A 19,139-nucleotide genomic window follows, 5' to 3' on the forward strand; every position below is an offset into this window, starting at 1 on the left:
TTAATTGATAAATATTTGGGGCGGATTGTTTGATTTTTTTTGTTTTGAACAATAGTTAATTTGGTCATTCAAAGTGTATAACGGTTTCAAATTTATTCCTAAATGTTAATAAATTTTTTTAAAAAAAATCCTTATAAATGTTTTTCACATCCATCCTTCATTTCATGTATGTCCATGAATATTATCAACAAAATGCTAGAATTTGTATGTTATCATTAAAATGAAATTTAGTCCTTACATGTGAGACTAAATTGTATTTTAACGACGATAACATGTAAGTACCTAATTAAAATAAAGGATGAATGTTTTTGTTTTTCTTCTCAAAATAACAATGAAGGATGAATTGAAAGAAGAAAATTACTTTTAAAATTAATCTTAATTTATTATATAATTATTAAATTTTAGATATAATTGTCACTAAGGAACTTAACATATCTCGTGAGAAAATTCTTTTTACATGAGTAAGAGAGCTCAATCATACAACCAAATATGAATAACAAACATTTAAAATCACACCTGACTTGAAAAAGTCATGTGTCACTTTTTTAAAAAAATTGGATAACTTTTATTTTATTTCTCTCCGTTTTACATGCTTTCTTAAAGGATTGACATAAGTTACACTTTAATTTTAATACATTCCATTGTTATTTGCATTTAATTTTAAATTAATTATAGTATTGACTTTGAAATTTAACTTAAATATTTTTTTTGTCTCTTAAATAAGATTTTAAATAATATTAACCCTGTAATTAATTGCAAATTTTAAAGTTATTTAAAATAATAATTATAACTCTTTAATAATGGTGTGACATGTATTTAGTCTTATCACTTCAACAATCATTTAGGTTTCATGTTAAATATCCGCAATATAAGAGCCTAAAATTTATTAATTCATTTAGGAAACTTATGCATGGAGGTAAAACAAAATGTCCCTCTAACCAAAAATAATATAGGATTTGAATTTTAAATTTTAAGCTCGAATTAAATACAAGTGTTTTTAATCGGATATGATCATAGTTCGATATGAACTTAGTAGTCATGAAAAAATTGGCTAAAAATTCTAGACAACTGAATTTTAAGACTTGAGAGCTTATTTTAGATGTCTAAATTAAATTTAAACTTTTTTAGTCCAACACTTTATAGCTGGCGCAATTCTCATCAGACTAATCCGCATTAGATTGGATACTCATTTTATCACCTTTACTTATTTTTTATTATATAGAGTAAAGAAATCTTGACACACTTTTATCCATAATAAAAGCACTCAGACAATTCCCTTTTAATTATAGTATTACATGCAACATTCTATACGGACAAAACATTGCTCAACATATTATTTGGATCGATCTCATTCCTGATCATAATTAACAATAACTTGGAATAGCAAAGGATATTAGTACAAATTAAAATTTCGAAACAATATAAAAATATGCAAAAGCAAAAAGATCTCAAATTAAAATTTCAAAACAATATGAAAGTTAAGAAGGTATTATTTCAATTTCAACTTTTATTATTACAAGTAAGTTTCAACATATAAACATGGAAGTTTTGCATCTTAATTTCTACAATAAAACTCATAAGATTAACATAATAACATAAGATTTCATTATATTTACACGTGAAAAGGAATAATTTATTTTTTAAAAAAAAACTCATTATATAAAATTTTCTTGAAAAGCAAAACAAATAGAAACTTACATTACCCAAGACATGAAAGACATACTAAGACTATTATATATGTCCAAATTATACTAAGACATTTATGTTCAGCAAAAATTTTGATAAATAATTTTAAAAAAATAATATTTCTCTCATAAATTGAAAAAAGTGACTTATTTACCAAGGTTTATTTTTTATATAAAAAACATATATCATTTAAAAAAATCATAGAAAAAATTTGATAGGAAAGAAGTTTTTAATTTCCTAAAAATCATAAATTGAAATACTTGATTTCTCACGTTGGAATGCATTTTAAAAAAATAACATTTCCAAAAAATAATAATTTTTTAATTAATTTTCCAAAATAAACTTTTTCAAATTTAATTTTTCTTTTTACTATAATAAAAATATTATATTATTCTTTATTAATTATATAATCTGATAAGTTATTAAAATAATCAGTAAAAATAAAAATTTATTTAAATATTCTGAATAGTCAGTCGATCGTGGGAATGAAAAAATTTCTTCCAGTCAAACACCCCCTCCAAATCTCCGGTTAATTCAGTTTTACATTCTTGTCACAAATCCATAAAATAGAAGTAAATCATTAGACTATTTTTTAAGGAAATAAATTATTAGATTGTTAGAGAAAAAGAAGTTCACATAAAATTAAATAAAGCTGTAAATTTCTTCCTAACTAGGAACAACATTTCATACAAGACAACACAGTACACGTAATACATATTGTTTTGTATCAGAAGTCAAATATTTAGGAAATACAATAAATATTTATAGAAGTTTCTCTATTTTAAGAATAATTTATCATAAATAAAATCATTACTGGTAAAATTCTTTTCAATTTAAGAACAATCAACCACTAAAATGGTGATCAATAACTGATCGTTCATGTAGAACAAAATTAATCAATTATCTGACTAAATTGTTCTTAAACTGAAAGTACTTTTACTAAGAACACTCGTAATTTTTTTCCTAAACATTATGGTGAATATGCTAAATATATACCATATTTACAGCGGTATAGTGAAAGAATCAGTAAGATTCTACTAGTTTGTGGTGATCTCCCTCAGCAACTCTGCTTGTGAGGGAAGGCCTCATTGTGACAATGGCTGACTCATTAGCCCCAGCTTTAAGAGCAGCCTTTGCAGCTTCCAGGAACCTCTTCACCGCGTCTTCGGCGTACCTGTTTGCTTCTTTCACTGTCATAGTTTTACCAATGTTTGGATAGGAATTGAGTACATAATCACCATTGAGCTGAGATGCAAGCTGGATTAATTCCACTTGGAATTCTGAAAGACTTGAGTCTTCTCTTGGTCCATGTTGCCTTAGCATCTTGATGTCTGGAAGAGTTTCTATATAATTGGAAATAATGTTAGAAACATAATACAGGAAATAAATAAATCACCTGCATCAAACGGCTCTAAACAGAAAATGACAGATAAAAAGCTTTGTGTACTATATATTTTTGGATCTTCACACCAACAAGTGCACCATTGATTTTTCAATATACTTCCAAACCTGAGTTTTAGATATAGCCAAAAGTGGAAACTTACTAGTTTTTTCTTAGTGCAGTTAGCATGGGAGACATAGGAAATTTCCAAGACTGCATTCAGGCATGGCTTGCCTAGCACTAAGACTGGTGTCCACATTAGGTTTATTGCATTGGATGAAAATTTCAGAGTCTATTGCTCATCTTGAGTTTGTCAAAAGAAAAAATGCAGACCAGTATTATAAATGTATTTATACATTAATTTGAAGTTAGTTTTTTATGATGGACCAAATTTTAACACATAATCATGTCTGGTCTGGAAAAGGTTGCTTGCATTGGATGCCTGGACTAGAGACTACAGATGAAATAGAATTTTGCAACCATAACAGAGTACCAAGAATGCTGAAATTAGATGTAACAATCAAAGAAGTAGATGCAAACCTGGACAATCATCACGAGGAGTATCTCGAATGTAAAAGTACTTTTCAAAGGTACCAGCCCATGCATCTCTCTTTGTCAAGAAATTGGATTTTAAATTGAAAAGCTTCTTTACTGTGGCAGGGATAGAGGAATGTTCATATTGAGAATATGGTGTTGGCCCCTCTGCTTCATGAATCACTGCAAATAAAAAATATAAAAAATCAAGAACCAACTCATGCTGAAAATGGTACCAACAAACATGAACTGAAATAATTAAAACTTATTTTTTTAGAAATTGGACAAAAGAAGCAACAACAGGAATAACAACATAAGGAAAAACATATAACCAGACACAAAAAAGTGAACTTCAGAGATCCAATATTTGCCTTTGTTCGCAATTTTTAAATATTGCAATGTAGTAGAAATATTTCTTATCATTGTCACATATATTCCATATTTGGCTTCAAGCAATAAGCTACTTTCTTACTGTTCATTCTCTACATAAATGCTCTAACTAGATTCTCTGATTAGTGAGAACTACAGTGTACACAACAATGACCAAAACTAGTTTTCAGCGTATTATACAAGTACACAGGAGCATAAAATTCAGTACATCATTTTGAAGTAATACAAAAATTTTCCCATTAATAAATAAAAATACTGTTAATGGTACATGCACATAACTCCATCAAGTGCAAGAGTGAGTTGATTCATGTAAAACTAGAAACACTTGTATCTCAAAACTCCATTACCAGTACCAACCTATATGCCAATTTTCTCTACGTCAAGACCCAAAATGACATCAACAAAGTTATGTACAATACAAATCCCACAAAAGCAATCAAATAGTAATTAATTAATGTCCTCAAAACTCCAACACCAACCAAATAAACGTAAACATCTTCATGCACAAGTATACTCGAACCAAGCCTAAAGGTACAACACAAAACAGCCCAATCTGCGTCAAAATTTCAAGACCAACAACAAAAACACACTTAGCAACAAGTCAAAATCCCCTATCTCAACCCAACAAAGCCAAAAAAAACGCATTCAACGAAGTCAATCCACAAAACCAAAACAGAACTCATCCCAAACCATCAAAACGAAAAAGAAGACAAAGCATTTCAAGAAGAGGATGAAAAACCATCTCCCACCTGCTTCGGTTTTTTGGTTTTTAAAACACTTGTGTTAGAAATAATCTTCTAAATTTTCAAAGAAACAAAACAAACCAAACAAAACCCAAATCATCTCGAATCTCAGTTAACCAACACAACCTGAAAAAGCTGAAAACTTTAGAGCACATACCAGTACCCTTGTCGATCCAAGGCGAGATAATAAACGTGGGCACCCTCACCCCCAACCTATCAAACCGAAAGTAATAAGGGTGGGGCCCAACGATCCCATCGGGGTTAGGCACCCCTTCTACCGGCGTCGCCACATGATCATAAAACCCACCATGCTCATCGTAAGTAATCAGCACCGCCATCTCCTCCCACTGCGGACTCTTCCTCAAAACCTCGTACACCTCCTTCACGAACATCTGCCCGGCCGCCACGTCATGCGAGGGGTGGTCATCGTTCGCCGGAAAAACCTCCACATCGAAGTACCTCTGCTCCACCACCACGTAGTTCGGAAGCTTCCCCTTCTCGGCGTGCTTCTTGAACTTCAAGGCGTAGTCGTGGAACTTTACCGCATTCTTGAGCTTGCGCAGGCTCTTGAAGAAGAGCGTGGCGGGGATGTTCTGGTAGTAGACGCCGAAGGAGAGACCGTTCTCGTTGAGGGAGTCGAAGATGGTTTTCTGGGGAAAGCCGTGGATGAGGTCCTTGCGGACGTTGCTCATGGCGCCGTGAGAGGTGGCGGAGTGGATGTAGAACCGGTTGGGCTGGGTGGAAGCAGGAACGGAGGCGAACCATTTGTCGAATAAACCGAATTGGTTTGCAAGAGCAGTGTAGACGGGGAGGGTGTGGGGTTTGAAACCGCTCATGACGGTTTTGGACATGCCCAGGAGGATTGACTCGGCTTGCTGGGCGAAGCCGTTCATTGGGGGAGGGACTGCAGAGGTGTCGTTGGAACCGAAGATTTGCTCGCGAATGGCCTGGAAGGAGTGGCCGGGGTCGGCGTCGATGAAGAGGGCGTCGTCAGTGACGGGGATTGTGGCGGAGGAGGGGGAGGAGACGGAGAGAGGGTTGGATTCGCTGCCGGTGAGACCGTCGATGTCGGGCCGGGAGGATTTGAGCCAGCCGAGGACGTGGTCGAAGGAGCGGTTCTCCATCACTATCACCACTATGGTTTTGATCGGCCCCGGGATCTTGTGCTTCTTGCGGAAGGCCAAGGTCGCCGCCGGAGATACCAGGAGGAGGAAGAGGACCAACAGAGAAAGAGGGACTCCACGCCGGAGAGACATCTTCGTCTCTGGGGAACTGAAAATCAGATTGGAAAACACAGAAGCAATGAGTTTGTTTGTAAAGTTACTTACTTTTTAAAGTCGGGGTTTGGGGTCTCCCATATATGCATGTTTGATTTTCACTTAGAATTGTGTCATGTATCAATGTAGAAGAATTCATTGTTAAATTAAGTGTGAAGAGAAAACAATTTTACTACCAAATAATGATTCTTATTTTTGTTTTTATTGGCTACTAAATTTGGATGCACTGATTCATTCATAAAATTACTTTTGTTTCAAATTTTAATTTTGCAGGTGATTCTCAAACATAATTTAAAGTAATAAAGGAGTTAAGGCTAAGTTACTTAGCTGAGGTGTTGACGGGAATAATAATGAAGGGAATAAGATATGGCCATATGGGATATGCTTTCAAATTAAGGATCCCTTGTTCTTGTCGTTGTCTTCCTCTTTTCTAGGAAACACCCAAATTTTACGTGCGTAAATATTTCCAAGCAAATTCTCACCGTAGTTTCGTCGCTTTGTAAACAGGAAAATATCTAAGTTTTGATAGATTTTAGAAATAACAATAATACACTCTTTTTTCAATAAATTTGCTTTTGTTTATAAAAATATTATGTTTTAATAGTATATATTATTTTTATATTATTATTCAATCATAAATTATTATTTATAATAATTTTTTTAAGTTTAATAGAATTATGTTAGAAGTTACATAATGATAATACTTGATTAAATAATAATGTAAATCTAGTGCATTACTATTAAACACTTTGTTTATTGAAATCGGTATTGTTCTTACTAATTGTATGAGTTTTATTTTTAATCCGATGGTTTTCATTTCTAAATTAATAAAATTTACATAATTTCAATGAACTTAATTTATATATTGTTAGTGTAAAAAATACGTTACTAATTAATCTAAAATCATGAAAATAATTATTAGTGAGATACTTATTGTAAAAAGTAACCAAAATTATTATAGATTATTTGCTCAACTTCAACAAATATAAAAAGAATGTGTGTTGATATCACTTATCTAAAATATTGTATTTCTAACTCTAGTATTAATCTCGTACTTTTGTTTCTCAGGATTTTCTAATAGAAGACGATGCAAAATAATAGAAAAACATTTTATCATTTTTTTCTGTTAATGGGTCGGTCTTTTCTATGTATTTGTCACGCGTGAAGTTGAGATGTCCATAAAGTATATCACTTTGATGCTTTAAATCAACCGTAAAACGAAACAAAGTATTAGCACTGGTAAATAATTAAATATACTTATTTAAGTACCCCTTGATGTGTTAACATGTTAGGTTAGGTTGAATTTCACTAAACTCAGTTATTCAATCGATTAAAATTTTATAGGTTAGATTAAATTAGACTTATGTAATTTTTTTTTTACATATACAACACGATTATAAATGTGTTAGATTGGACTAGTCGAGTCAGAATATTTGAAGAAAAAAAATATTTTATAAAAATAAATTATTTTTTTCTAGGTTTTGTAAATACATTCAAAAAATTAAATTCTAACTGCTTAGTGTTTACAATAGACTTTACAAAACACCCCAAGCTACCATATATAGGATGCTATCGACAAATGCTGAACAAAAGACAAAACTAGAATACACTGAAATTCAAGCTGCTGATTTTCCCTTTTATTTTTTGTAATCTCATCCATTTGGGCCACAAACAAACCATTCTTTCCAGTCTCAACATTTTAAAACCTTGAGAATTTCAAAATGGAAGAGGGAAAAACCTCAAGAAATTAACAGCTTCAAGTAATGAACATAATACACAAACAATATCTATAGTAGACATGTGTGGACAATCAGAACAATCAATGAACAAACTTCAAATGTGAATTTTGTTAAGCAGATACAAATTTATAGCCTTTACCATCTTCAATACCATATGTCTTATGCCTATTCTTCCTACCATCTCTTTGAGGAAAATCTGCAGAATGGTGAGGAGGATGAGAAAATGCTTTTTCTCTAAAATCTTTACGGATCTCCCACAGAACCTCTGCACAACTCTTCATAGATGGTCGTGGTTGTCTCCCTGGTGCAAGGCATTGGAAAGCTAGCTTGAGAACCTTTTGTACTGCCTTGTTTGAGGCTGGATTTCTCCTCAGTCTCGGATCCATGGCCATCACAACTTCTGCTTGTTTCAACAACTGCATTGCCTGCATTTCATGCAAAACAAATCAACTTGGGGTTCATTGAAGGGTACTATGTTCTCAGTTCTCACCTTCTTTCATTGTCATGATCATTGTAAGACACAAAGGAAGTGGTATGCTATGCTTTGCATACTATGCTATTAACACATGTAATTCAAGTTGCTAAATGAATTTATATCATAGCTTTGTAGAAACAAGAAGTAAGGTAATCACATTTAGCAAGGATCATTGTATGGCTCTAATTTGATCTTTGTTCAACAAACATTGCTCAACCATTATTTCTTTCCGTTGCCTCAATGATAATGACTGTCTTTAAGGATACTGTATGTTTTACAAGAACGATTCTGGTTCAAAATGAAGATCAAATTAAACTTAGTTATTGAGTCAACACTAGAATTTATAAGAGACCTTATGCTATAAGTCTGAGTTCATTTTTTGGCCAAGATTACTGATTTGATATTAGTAGGTTAGCTAGAATTAGTCCATTAAATTTTTCTATTAAAAAGATTATGGTTAATGAACTAAGGAGTTGGAAATTAGGCAAAGAATATTTAATTATCCTTCCTGCATTTCCTTGTTTTCAGAAATCCAATAATATCCTATCAGCCTATTACTGTCCATAATAAGCTTTTAGTTGCTTAATCTTCTACTTGCCTTGAGGACTTACATGTGTTATGAGAGAAAGATATATCCAGTCATGGCCAGTGTCCAATAGAATGATTGTTTAATCAATGACTCCAAAGTAGGACGTAAAACTAGATAAGTTCTGTAGAACTAAACTTGAGAATTAAACTTTCATGAAGAGAATAATTATCAAACAACATCTAGTAATAAGGTAATACTAACAACTTATTGCTATCACTAGTTTCCGAATTCTCTGATAAGAAATTTGCTGGGAACAAAGATACTAAATTCAACTTCTTTGGCATTAGGCTAGTTTATCCCCATGGCCTTTTAGTTAATTATGTACACTTACAAACAGAGGCAACAATGCTTTTAATAGTTCAAAATGACTCCTGGGACAGTTTAGCTACTTACTGCATACTTCAAAACAAGAAGAAAACTAAATGTCAATCAGAAAATGTAATATCTATTTCTTGAATAATCTACAAACCACAATGTGTATGCTTAGAATACTAGGATGCAGCACAAAAATGTCTTTATGTTTTCTATATTTTGTCTGGGATATGATTGAATCAAGCACAATTTATTCTAAAATGATGCATGTTCTCATAGAGTAAAAATACTTGTTTCTTTGCAATCTATTTGATGGATTGGACCAACTTTTACCCATTTAATTGTAACTCTCTCACTGAGAGGTCTCTGTGGTTCAATTGGATGTCTTCCTGTCATCATTTCAACAAGCAACACGCCGAAGGAATAAACATCGCTCTTTTCAGAGAGATGTTGAGTTCGCATGTAATCAGGATCCATGTAGCCAGCAGTTCCTTTAATTTGAGTTGAAATATGGGTTGCACCTGGGTCTTCTGGTCCCAACCGAGCAAAACCAAAGTCTGCCACTTTGGCCCTTAGTTTATCAGTGATTAAGATATTTGATGCTTTGATGTCTCTATGAATAATTGGATGATCTGTCAATCAAACAACACATACATTCAGTCATTAAGAGCACAAATAAGACTAAAGATTGTTGTAAGATTACTTTATCAAACTTTGCAAATAGCATGCATGAATACATGTAAATATAATGCAATAATTAAGCAATCCAAATTTGTTGTTACATTTTGTTTTGTAATCTAATTCTAAGGACACATACCTGTGTACATATGAAGGTAAGTAATTGCATGAGCTATATCAATTGCTATGTCTAGACGCTCACCAATTTCTAGTACATCTCCCCGAATACCTGCATTAATAAGTGCCAATTTCTGTTTATGTCAATATAGGCTATAGAAACTGACTATAAAGTTGATGTATTTGATAACTTCTTTATAGACCAAATATATAGACTATGAGGGATTCCTAAGACCATTAGACAGAGTTCCGTTATAACCCTGGACTTACCATCTAAATGTTCCCGAAGAGTTCCATTACTAACATATTCAACAACAATAATTTTTTCATGTCCATGCTCCAAATATCCATACCACTTTACAAGGTTAATGTGCTCAATTTTTGACAAGGTGTTTATTTCATTCTTGAACTCAGCTAAGTTATTGTTTGGTAAATCCTGCCAAGAAACTTCACTACATCAGGCTCATCAATAAAAAGTAATAAAACTAAAAAAGTCATACATGATCAGGCTTATATATGATGAACCTGCTTCTCTTACATCAACTTAAAGCACAATTGAACAATTCTAGAGATGTGAAATAACAAAAGATGATTATTATACCTTCTTGGCACGCTTTACAGCCACAAGGGATCCATCATTAAGCTTTCCCTTATACACTGTTCCAAACGCACCTTCCCCAATCTTATTATCAAGAGAGAACTTTGCCGTTGCCTTGTAGATTTCCTCAAAGGTGAAATTTCCCATTCCAAGCTGACTACTTCTTGTAGGGCCAGATGATGCAGAGGAATGAGAAGACACCCTTTTTGATGAACTCTTGGAACTATCAGATGATACATCTGTGGAAGCTGCAAATTCCAATAAATTTTAGTTTTGCAAAAACACATGATTGTGCACTAAGATAAATACCCCCAAAAGCATTTATACATAAAGAGTACTATAAACAAACACAAAATCACTGATTAAAAAAAAAACAAACACAATGAAATCATTGAACATCATCAATTGGCAGAAAAGAAAACGCATGTCATTATTCATCAAACTTACATGATACCCCTCTAACTTTGTGTGTATTCTTTCGGTCATCACTTTCAGCAGCTTCTGAATCTGTTTTTCTCTTCCCAGAGAGAAACAATGTAAAAAATTTCTTGAAGGAAGACTTGAAATATGTCAGAGCAGAATGGTTCTGAACACTGTGACTCTGTGTGCCATTGGCTGCACCTCTATCTTGGAATCCAACATTCTTTTGTCTTTGGTTAGACTGATGCAAACTGGGGGCTGGTGTTTTCTTCATTTGCAGAAGCTAATGCTATTCCATATCATCTCTTTTAACCAAAAAATAAAAGGAAGATGATCTCAGTTGCTTCCATTTTCGTGTATTCTATTTGTCTCCTTGAACTTGCAATTTTTTTTATAAATAAATAAAAGTCATATTCGTTATGTCCCACGACTCAAAGGATCAGCTGCCAGGAAAATAACAAAACATTCAAACCATTCCAAGTCCATGGCTTGCTGGAGTTGGACCACAATGTGCCAGTCTTAGTCACACGCGCTTTCCTAGGTTCATACTGCACAAAATGTTATAAACAGTTCTTTCTAGACTTTGTTTTTGAGATGAGAAATGTTACACTAATGTTACAAACCACTGCAAGTGTAACATTTTAATATTAAAGTTAATTATAATTCATTGTGATGAAGTTGTTTTGTAATTGTGAATCTATTTAAGTATTTAGATGAGATATTAATGAATGGGAATATTGTTAAAAAAATCTATGTTTTCTTTATGTTTTGAAGCGAATAATACTTTGAAATAAATTAAAATGTTTAAAGAAACATATAATTTGAGACACAAGAGATAAATAACTAACATGGTAAGATATAATAGATAAGATAACTATATTTCTTGAGAATATGATCACGGAATTAATTCACATGTCCTGGAAGAGGAAAAATATTAGTCTTTGACTTCCTAAATACTTAGAAGAGGAAAGACAAAAGAGAAAAAAAAAAGAGAAATAATAGATGGGAAAAAAAATTGGCAGTACTACAAGAAAACCATTAATGTCTTAGTTGCAGGCCCCTTGAATGACTCACTAAATTTACACGTCCTTTTGTTAAAGAGGGCTAAAATGGTGCCCCCTCGTATGGGCAAAATAGAATACAGAAAAGTCGGATAAATGGGTCTGGTCAGCGATAGTTATTAATTAAATAATTTAAATTATGAATGAAAAGTACAAGAAGGTCATGAATTAGTGGCGTGTCTGTGTTATTGTTATTGCTATGTTATTGTTATTTGATAATTACTTTGATGAAAAGGTTGGCGTTGGCTGCCATTTATTTTTAGGTAAAGACTAGTAAGTGTGTTTGGTATTATTTAAGAAATTTAAAGTGAAAATATTTTATGAAGAAACAAAAATTTATATTATTTGTGATGTTTATATATTTTTTTCAAAAAGCAAACTGTATTTACAACGAAATTGGGACCCAAGAAAATAAAGATGGACCATAGGAGTTTGCTAGCAGTTCGTCACAATCAGAAAATTTGAGCATTCCTTGATTTCTCCTTTGTCTTGTAAGGAAAGAAAGACATGCTTGACTATTCCAGGAAATTGTCACACAATTTCGAGTTACGAAGGAGAAGACATTCACGGAAATGACTACTAACACCAAAAATAAGTCACGAAAAAATGTTTCTCTTACATAATTTTTGCTGGTAGAATTAACGTCTCATCTAAGGAGAAATGTGAGAGATGTGATTTATCTAAGAATAAATAAATAAATAAATAATAATTAAAAACTAAATTAAATATGAATTTTTTTTAAAATAATATTATTTGATGAGAGTAGTAATTATAAAAGGAGTTAATAATCACTAACGTGAAACAAGATCTTCTCTCAAAAAATCAAAGTGTATAGAAGAGAAGTCTCATTATAAAAAAATACGTATTGTTTATCTATTATTTATAAGAATCATAGGTTTCAAGATCCTAATAGTTTCTTATAATTGTTAATCTAAGAAACCCTTAAAATTTACATGTGGTAGATTTTATTTTTTCCCCTTGTAAATATGATATTTTGTATAAAAAATATAAAAGGGAGATTGTTGATTTTTTTCCAAGAAAATATAATATTGGAGAAAGAAATTAATTTTGTATTGTTTGCTTGATTACTTCACAAATTCATGAAAAGCAAAAGTACTATTTAGGCTGGTATGTGCCTTTTTTTATCTCAATTGAAATGAATTCTCTAGAATTGTTATTCCAACCAACTTTTTGCTATTCTCAATCTCAAGTGTTAATTTTTTTTTTCAATATTATTATCAAACATGATTAAAGGATTGAAAATTTATGTCCTACAATTAAATTAACATAAATGCTTGAAAATTGTTGGTAGCAGTAATGTGATTGGATTTTTATTATTTTATTGGTTATAATGTGAATGTAGTATTTATTTGGCCTAGAATGAAGTTAATAAAATGATTATGAATTATTAATAGCAATAAGTATATGCATGTCGTATATTCGGTTGGAATTAAGTGTATGATGGATTTGTTAATCACCAAAGTGACCAAATCTATAAGGTTATTTAATTCTAAATTAATAATTATTTCAATTACTCATAGAATAATGGATGCTAAATTATATGATTATTGGTTTGTACTACTAATTGGTGCATATTTAATTTCCAAATAATGTTAAGAATTTTATTAGCATCTTTATGTTTGTATGTTGTGTGTTGGTGTATCACCCAAAGGAGAGCATCAATATACATTGATCGTTATCTGAATGAATTATATGTATAACATGTGTTTTATGTCTCAAAACGCTTATGTGAATTTTATTATGTAGTACATGTTCTCAATTTACTGAATTCTCATGTATCACCTATGTCAATTTTTAATGGGCTTAACTTCCCTAACTGGAATGAGCAAGTCCAATTTAACCTCGGTGTATTGGATCTTGATCTTGCTATATTGGAAGAAAAGCTTGCTACTATTACTAATGCTAGTAGCAATGAATCTAAAGCCCATTATAAAGCTTGGGAAAGATCTAATAGACTCATCTTAATATTCATGAGAATGAATGTTGAAGACAATATCAAAACAACTCTCCCTAAGATCGATAGTGCTAAAGATTTTATGGGGTTAGTGAGAGAGCGCTCTCAAATAGCTGATAAATCTTTTGTTGGGACATAAATGAGTATGCTGACCACCATGAAGTTTGATGGTTCACGTACTATGCATGAACATGTCATTAAGATGATAAACATTGCAGCAAGACTTAATACCTTGGGAATGACTGTGAATGAGAACATCCTTGTTCAGTTTATTCTAAACTCATTACCATCTGAGTATGGTCCGTTCTAAATGAGCTATAATACCATGAAAAATAAATGGAATATGCATGAATTGCACGGTATGTTAGTTCAGAAAGAAACGAGACTTAAGAATCAAGACAGTCACTCAGACCAATATGTAAGCCACCAAGGGAATCAAGGAGCTAGAAAAAAATTGTGAAGAAACATGATAAAGGCAAAGGGCCATTAAAGATCAATGAAAGTCCTGTGCAAATCCAGAAGAATGCATCAAAGAGCAATAATTGTCATTTTTGTGGGAAATCTGGACACTTCCAGACAGATTTCCCAAAGCGTAAGTCTTGGTTCAAAAAGAAATGTGAGCTTAATGCTCATGTATGTTTTGAATCAAACTTAATTAAAGTTCCCTATAATACATGATGGATTGATTATGGATATAAGACTCATGTTTCTAATACTATGCAAGGATTCCTTACCATCCAAACCATAAGTTGAAATGAGAAGTTCGTCTTCGTGGGGAATAGAGTGAAAGCTCTGTGGAAGCAGTCGGGACTTATCGTTTAAAACTCGACACTGGACATCGTTTAGATTTACTGAAAACTCTTTATGTACCTAGTTTATTTAAGAATTTAGTTTCATTATCTAGACTTGATGTTACAGGATACTCTTTTAATTTTGGTAATGGATGTTTCAGTTTATTTAAGCATAATCATCTCATTGCTATTGGTGTTCTTTGAGATGGTGTATATAAATTAGATGGCTTGTATGTTGAAACAGTTTTAACTCTGCATCATAATGTTTCACTAAACTACGTTTAGTGAATGAACGATATGCTTTCTTGTGGTATAAATGTTTAGGTCAAAATTCTAGAGAAAGGATGGAAAGATTAATAAAGAATGAAATTCTTTCTGATCTAGATTTTACGGATTTAAATATTTGTGTGGATTATATTAAGGAAAAACAAACAAAACATACAAAGAAAGAAGCTACAAGAAGCACTTAGTTTCTTGAAATTGTGCGTATTGATATTTGTGGACCTTTTGATGTTAATTCTTTTGAAAAGGAAAGATACTTTATCACCTTTATTGATGATTATTCACATTACGATTATGTCTACTTACTGCATGAGAAATCTCAAGCAATGGATGCCTTAGAAATTTACTTGAATGAAGTAGAAAGACAATTAGACAAAAAGGTAAAAGTTGTTAGGTCTAATAAATGTGGTGAGTATTACAGAAGATACGATGAAACTGGGAAACACCCAGGTCTATTTGTTAAACTCCTTTAGAAACGTGACATTTGTGCACAAACACAATGCCTAGTACACCATAACAAAATGGTGTATCAGAAAAGGCGTAATACAACTTTAATGGATATGATTAAAAGTATGTTAAGCAATTCAACTTTAACCGTATCTTTGTGGATGTATGCCTTAAAAATTGTCATGTATTTGTTGAATAGGATTCCTAGTAAGGCAGTTCCAAAGACAGTTTTTGAACTATGGACGAATAAGACACCTAGTATAAGACACCTGCATGTTTAGGGTTGCCAAGTAGAAATAAGGGTTTATAATCCACAAGAAAAAAAATTGGATGCTAGAACAATCAATGGATATTTCATTGGTTATCCAGAAAAGTCAAAGGGGTATGTATATGTTTTACTATCCTAATCATAGTATGAGATTATCGAAACTGGAAATGTAAGGTTCATTGAAAATGGTGAAATCAGCAGGAGAACAGTTCCATGAGATGTGAAAATTAAAGAAGTTAGAGTGCAAGCCCCTTTAGCTTGTGCCTCTAGCAGTAAGGTGATTGTTTTTTAGTTGTTCCAAACAATAATGAATAAGAGCAATACAATAATGAGTTCATGATACATAATGAACCTATTATGGAAGAACCACAAGAAGTAACATTAAGGAGGTCTCAAAAAGAAAGGAGACCAGCTATTTCGAATGACTATGTGGTATACCTACATGAAACAAAAACAGAAACAAACTTAAGCATTAATGATAATGATCCAGTTTCGTTTTCATAAGTTGTAAGTTGTGATAATTCTTAGAAGTGGTTAAATGCCATGAAAGAAGAGATAAATTTCATGGAACATAATAGTGTTTGGGACCTTGTAGAATTGCCAAAGCATTGAAAGAGAGTTGATTGTAGGTGGGTCTTCAAGACTAAACGTGACTTTCATGAAAACCTTAAACATTACAAGGCTAGACCTATTGCTAAGGGATTTACTTAAAAAGATGGCATTGATTATAAAGAGACATTTTCACCAGTCTCACGAAATTCTTTCAGGATTATCATGACATTAATAGCCCATTATGACTTGGAGTTACATCATATGGATGTGAAAACTATCTTTCTTAATGAAAATTTAGAGGAGAATGTTTATATAAACCAACCAATGGGGTTCTCAGTTAAAGGAAAGGAACACATGGTGTGCAAATTAAAGAAATTAATATACGGTCTTAAGCAAGCTTCCCGCCAATGATATTTAAAATTTAATGATACCATTGTTTCCTTTGGATTTAAGGAAAATATTATTGATCAGTGTATATATTTGAAGGTTAGTGTGAGTAAGGTTATTTTTCTAATTCTGTAAGTTGATTATATATTGCTTGCAACTAATGATCTTGGTCTTCTTCATGAGACTAAGAAGTTTCTCTCTAGCAACTTTGAAATAAAAAAAATATGGGTGAGGCAAGCTAGGTGATAAGGATAGAAATATTCTGAAATAGATCACAAGGATTGTTAGGCTTGTCTTAGAAAGCATATATCAATAAAGTACTAGAGAGATTCAAGATGGAAAAATGCTCAGCATCACCCATTCCAATTCATAAAGAGACAAATTTAGTCTCACACAATATCCTAGAAATGAACTGGAACGAAAACAAAGGGAAGCAATTCCATATGCATCAGTTGTTGGGAGTATTATGTATGCTTACATTTGTACTCGACTTGACATAAGCTTTGGAACTGGAATGTTAGGAAGATATCAAAGTAATCCGGGAATGGAACATTGGAAAGCTGCAAAGAAAGTTATGAGATACTTACAGGGAACGAAATATCACATGCTTACATATAGGAGGTCTGATCACCTTGAGGTGATTGGGTATTCAGACTCAGACTTTGTTGAATATGTGGATACAAGAAAATTCACTCTTAACTATGTATTTCTCTTAGCCAAAGGAGCAGTATCATGGAAAAGTGCAAAGCAATCAATTGTTGTTGCATCTACCATGAAAGTTGAATTTGTAGCATGTTTTGAGACTACAATTCAGGCTAATTGGTTGCGGAACTTTATTTCAGGACTTGGATGAAAAACCAAAACAGAAGTCATCCCAAACCATCAAAACGAAAAAGAAGACAAAGCATTTCAAGAAGAGGATGAAAAACCATCTCCCACCTGCTTCTGTTTTTTGGTTTTTAAAACACTTGTGTTAGAAATAATCTTCTAAATTTTCAAAGAAACAAAACAAACCAAACAAAACCCAAATCATCTCGAATCTCAGTTAACCAACACAACCTGAAAAAGCTGAAAACTTTAGAGCACATACCATTACCCTTGTCGATCCAAGGCGAGATAATAAACGTGGGCACCCTCACCCCCAACCTATCAAACCGAAAGTAATAAGGGTGGGGCCCAACGATCCCATCGGGGTTAGGCACCCCTTCCACCGGCGTCGCCACATGATCATAAAACCCATCATGCTCATCGTAAGTAATCAGCACTGCCATCTCCTCCCACTGCGGACTCTTCCTCAAAACCTCGTACACCTCCTTCACGAACATCTGCCCGGCCGCCACGTCATGCGAGGGGTGGTCATCGTTCGCCGGAAAAACCTCCACATCGAAGTACCTCTGCTCCACCACCACGTAGTTCGGAAGCTTCCCCTTCTCGGCGTGCTTCTTGAACTTCAAGGCATAGTCGTGGAACTTTACCGCATTCTTGAGCTTGCGCAGGCTCTTGAAGAAGAGCGTGGCGGGGATGTTCTGGTAGTAGACGTCGAATGAGAGGTCATTCTCGTTGAGGGAGTCGAAGATGGTTTTCTGGGGAAAGTCGTGGATGAGGTCCTTGCAGACGTTGCTCATGGCGCCGTGAGAGGTGGCAGAGTGGATGTAGAACCGGTTGGGCTGGGTGGAAGCAGGAACGGAGGCGAACCATTTGTCAAATAAACCGAATTGGTTTGCAAGAGCAGTGTAGACGGGGAGGGTGTGGGGTTTGAAACCGCTCATGACGGTTTTGGACATGCCCAGGAGGATTGACTCGGCTTGCTGGGCGAAGCCGTTCATTGGGGGAGGGACTGCAGAGGTGTCGTTGGAACCGAAGATTTGTTCGCGAATGGCCTGGAAGGAGTGGCCGGGGTCGGCGTCGATGAAGAGGGCGTCGTCAGTGAAGGGGATTGTGGCGGAGGAGGGGGAGGAGACGGAGAGAGGGTTGGATTCGCTGCCGGTGAGACCGTCGATGTCGGGCCGGGAGGATTTGAGCCAGCCGAGGACGTGGTCGAAGGAGCGATTCTCCATCACTATCACCACTATGGTTTTGATCGGCCCCGCAATATAATTTAGGCTAATTGGTTGCGGAACTTTATTTCAAGACTTGGAATTTTCAACAGTATTGTTAGGCCACTGAAAATGTATTGTGATAACTCTGCAATAGTATTTTTTTCTAAGAACGACAAGTACTCTAAGAGTGCTAAGCATGTGAAATTAAAGTATTTTGTCGTAAAGGAAGAAGTTCAGAAACAAAGAATGTCAATAGAACATATTAGTACAAACCTTATGATAACTTACCCTTTGACAAAGGGATTATCGCCCAAGACATTTATAGAGCATGTTGAAAGTATGAGTATTATTGTTATTGATGATCATTAAGTGTAATTTAACTTATGCATTTTATTAAC

The 19,139-nt window shown here is 33.5% G+C and overlaps 3 protein-coding genes across 3 annotated transcripts; all 3 read right to left on the minus strand.

Moving 5' to 3' along the window:
• Positions 1 to 2,465: 2,465 nt before the first annotated feature.
• Positions 2,466 to 6,311, minus strand: LOC100813744 (non-specific phospholipase C1). Its single transcript, XM_041012080.1, has 4 exons — positions 6,063 to 6,311; positions 4,892 to 5,998; positions 3,608 to 3,784; positions 2,466 to 3,029 (listed from the first exon to the last, which is right to left on the minus strand). Exons 1-4 carry the CDS (start codon positions 6,148 to 6,150, stop codon positions 2,710 to 2,712), a joined length of 1,692 nt encoding a protein of 563 aa, XP_040868014.1. The 5' UTR covers positions 6,151 to 6,311; the 3' UTR covers positions 2,466 to 2,709.
• A 1,132-nt stretch (positions 6,312 to 7,443) lies between these two features.
• LOC100815871 (calmodulin-binding receptor-like cytoplasmic kinase 2) lies at positions 7,444 to 11,360 on the minus strand. The gene is made up of 6 exons (XM_014771288.3): positions 10,967 to 11,360; positions 10,523 to 10,767; positions 10,192 to 10,357; positions 9,944 to 10,033; positions 9,460 to 9,758; positions 7,444 to 8,175 (listed from the first exon to the last, which is right to left on the minus strand). Exons 1-6 carry the CDS (start codon positions 11,211 to 11,213, stop codon positions 7,861 to 7,863), a joined length of 1,362 nt encoding a protein of 453 aa, XP_014626774.1. The 5' UTR covers positions 11,214 to 11,360; the 3' UTR covers positions 7,444 to 7,860.
• Positions 11,361 to 17,697: 6,337 nt separating this feature from the next.
• LOC100781490 (non-specific phospholipase C1) lies at positions 17,698 to 18,786 on the minus strand. The gene has a single exon (XM_026126738.2). It carries the CDS (start codon positions 18,757 to 18,759, stop codon positions 17,698 to 17,700), a length of 1,062 nt encoding a protein of 353 aa, XP_025982523.1. The 5' UTR covers positions 18,760 to 18,786.
• Positions 18,787 to 19,139: the final 353 nt, after the last annotated feature.

The sequence above is a fragment of the Glycine max genome, chromosome 18, assembly GCF_000004515.6.
Source record: "Glycine max cultivar Williams 82 chromosome 18, Glycine_max_v4.0, whole genome shotgun sequence".
In the NCBI taxonomy this organism is placed as follows: domain Eukaryota; kingdom Viridiplantae; phylum Streptophyta; class Magnoliopsida; order Fabales; family Fabaceae; genus Glycine; species Glycine max.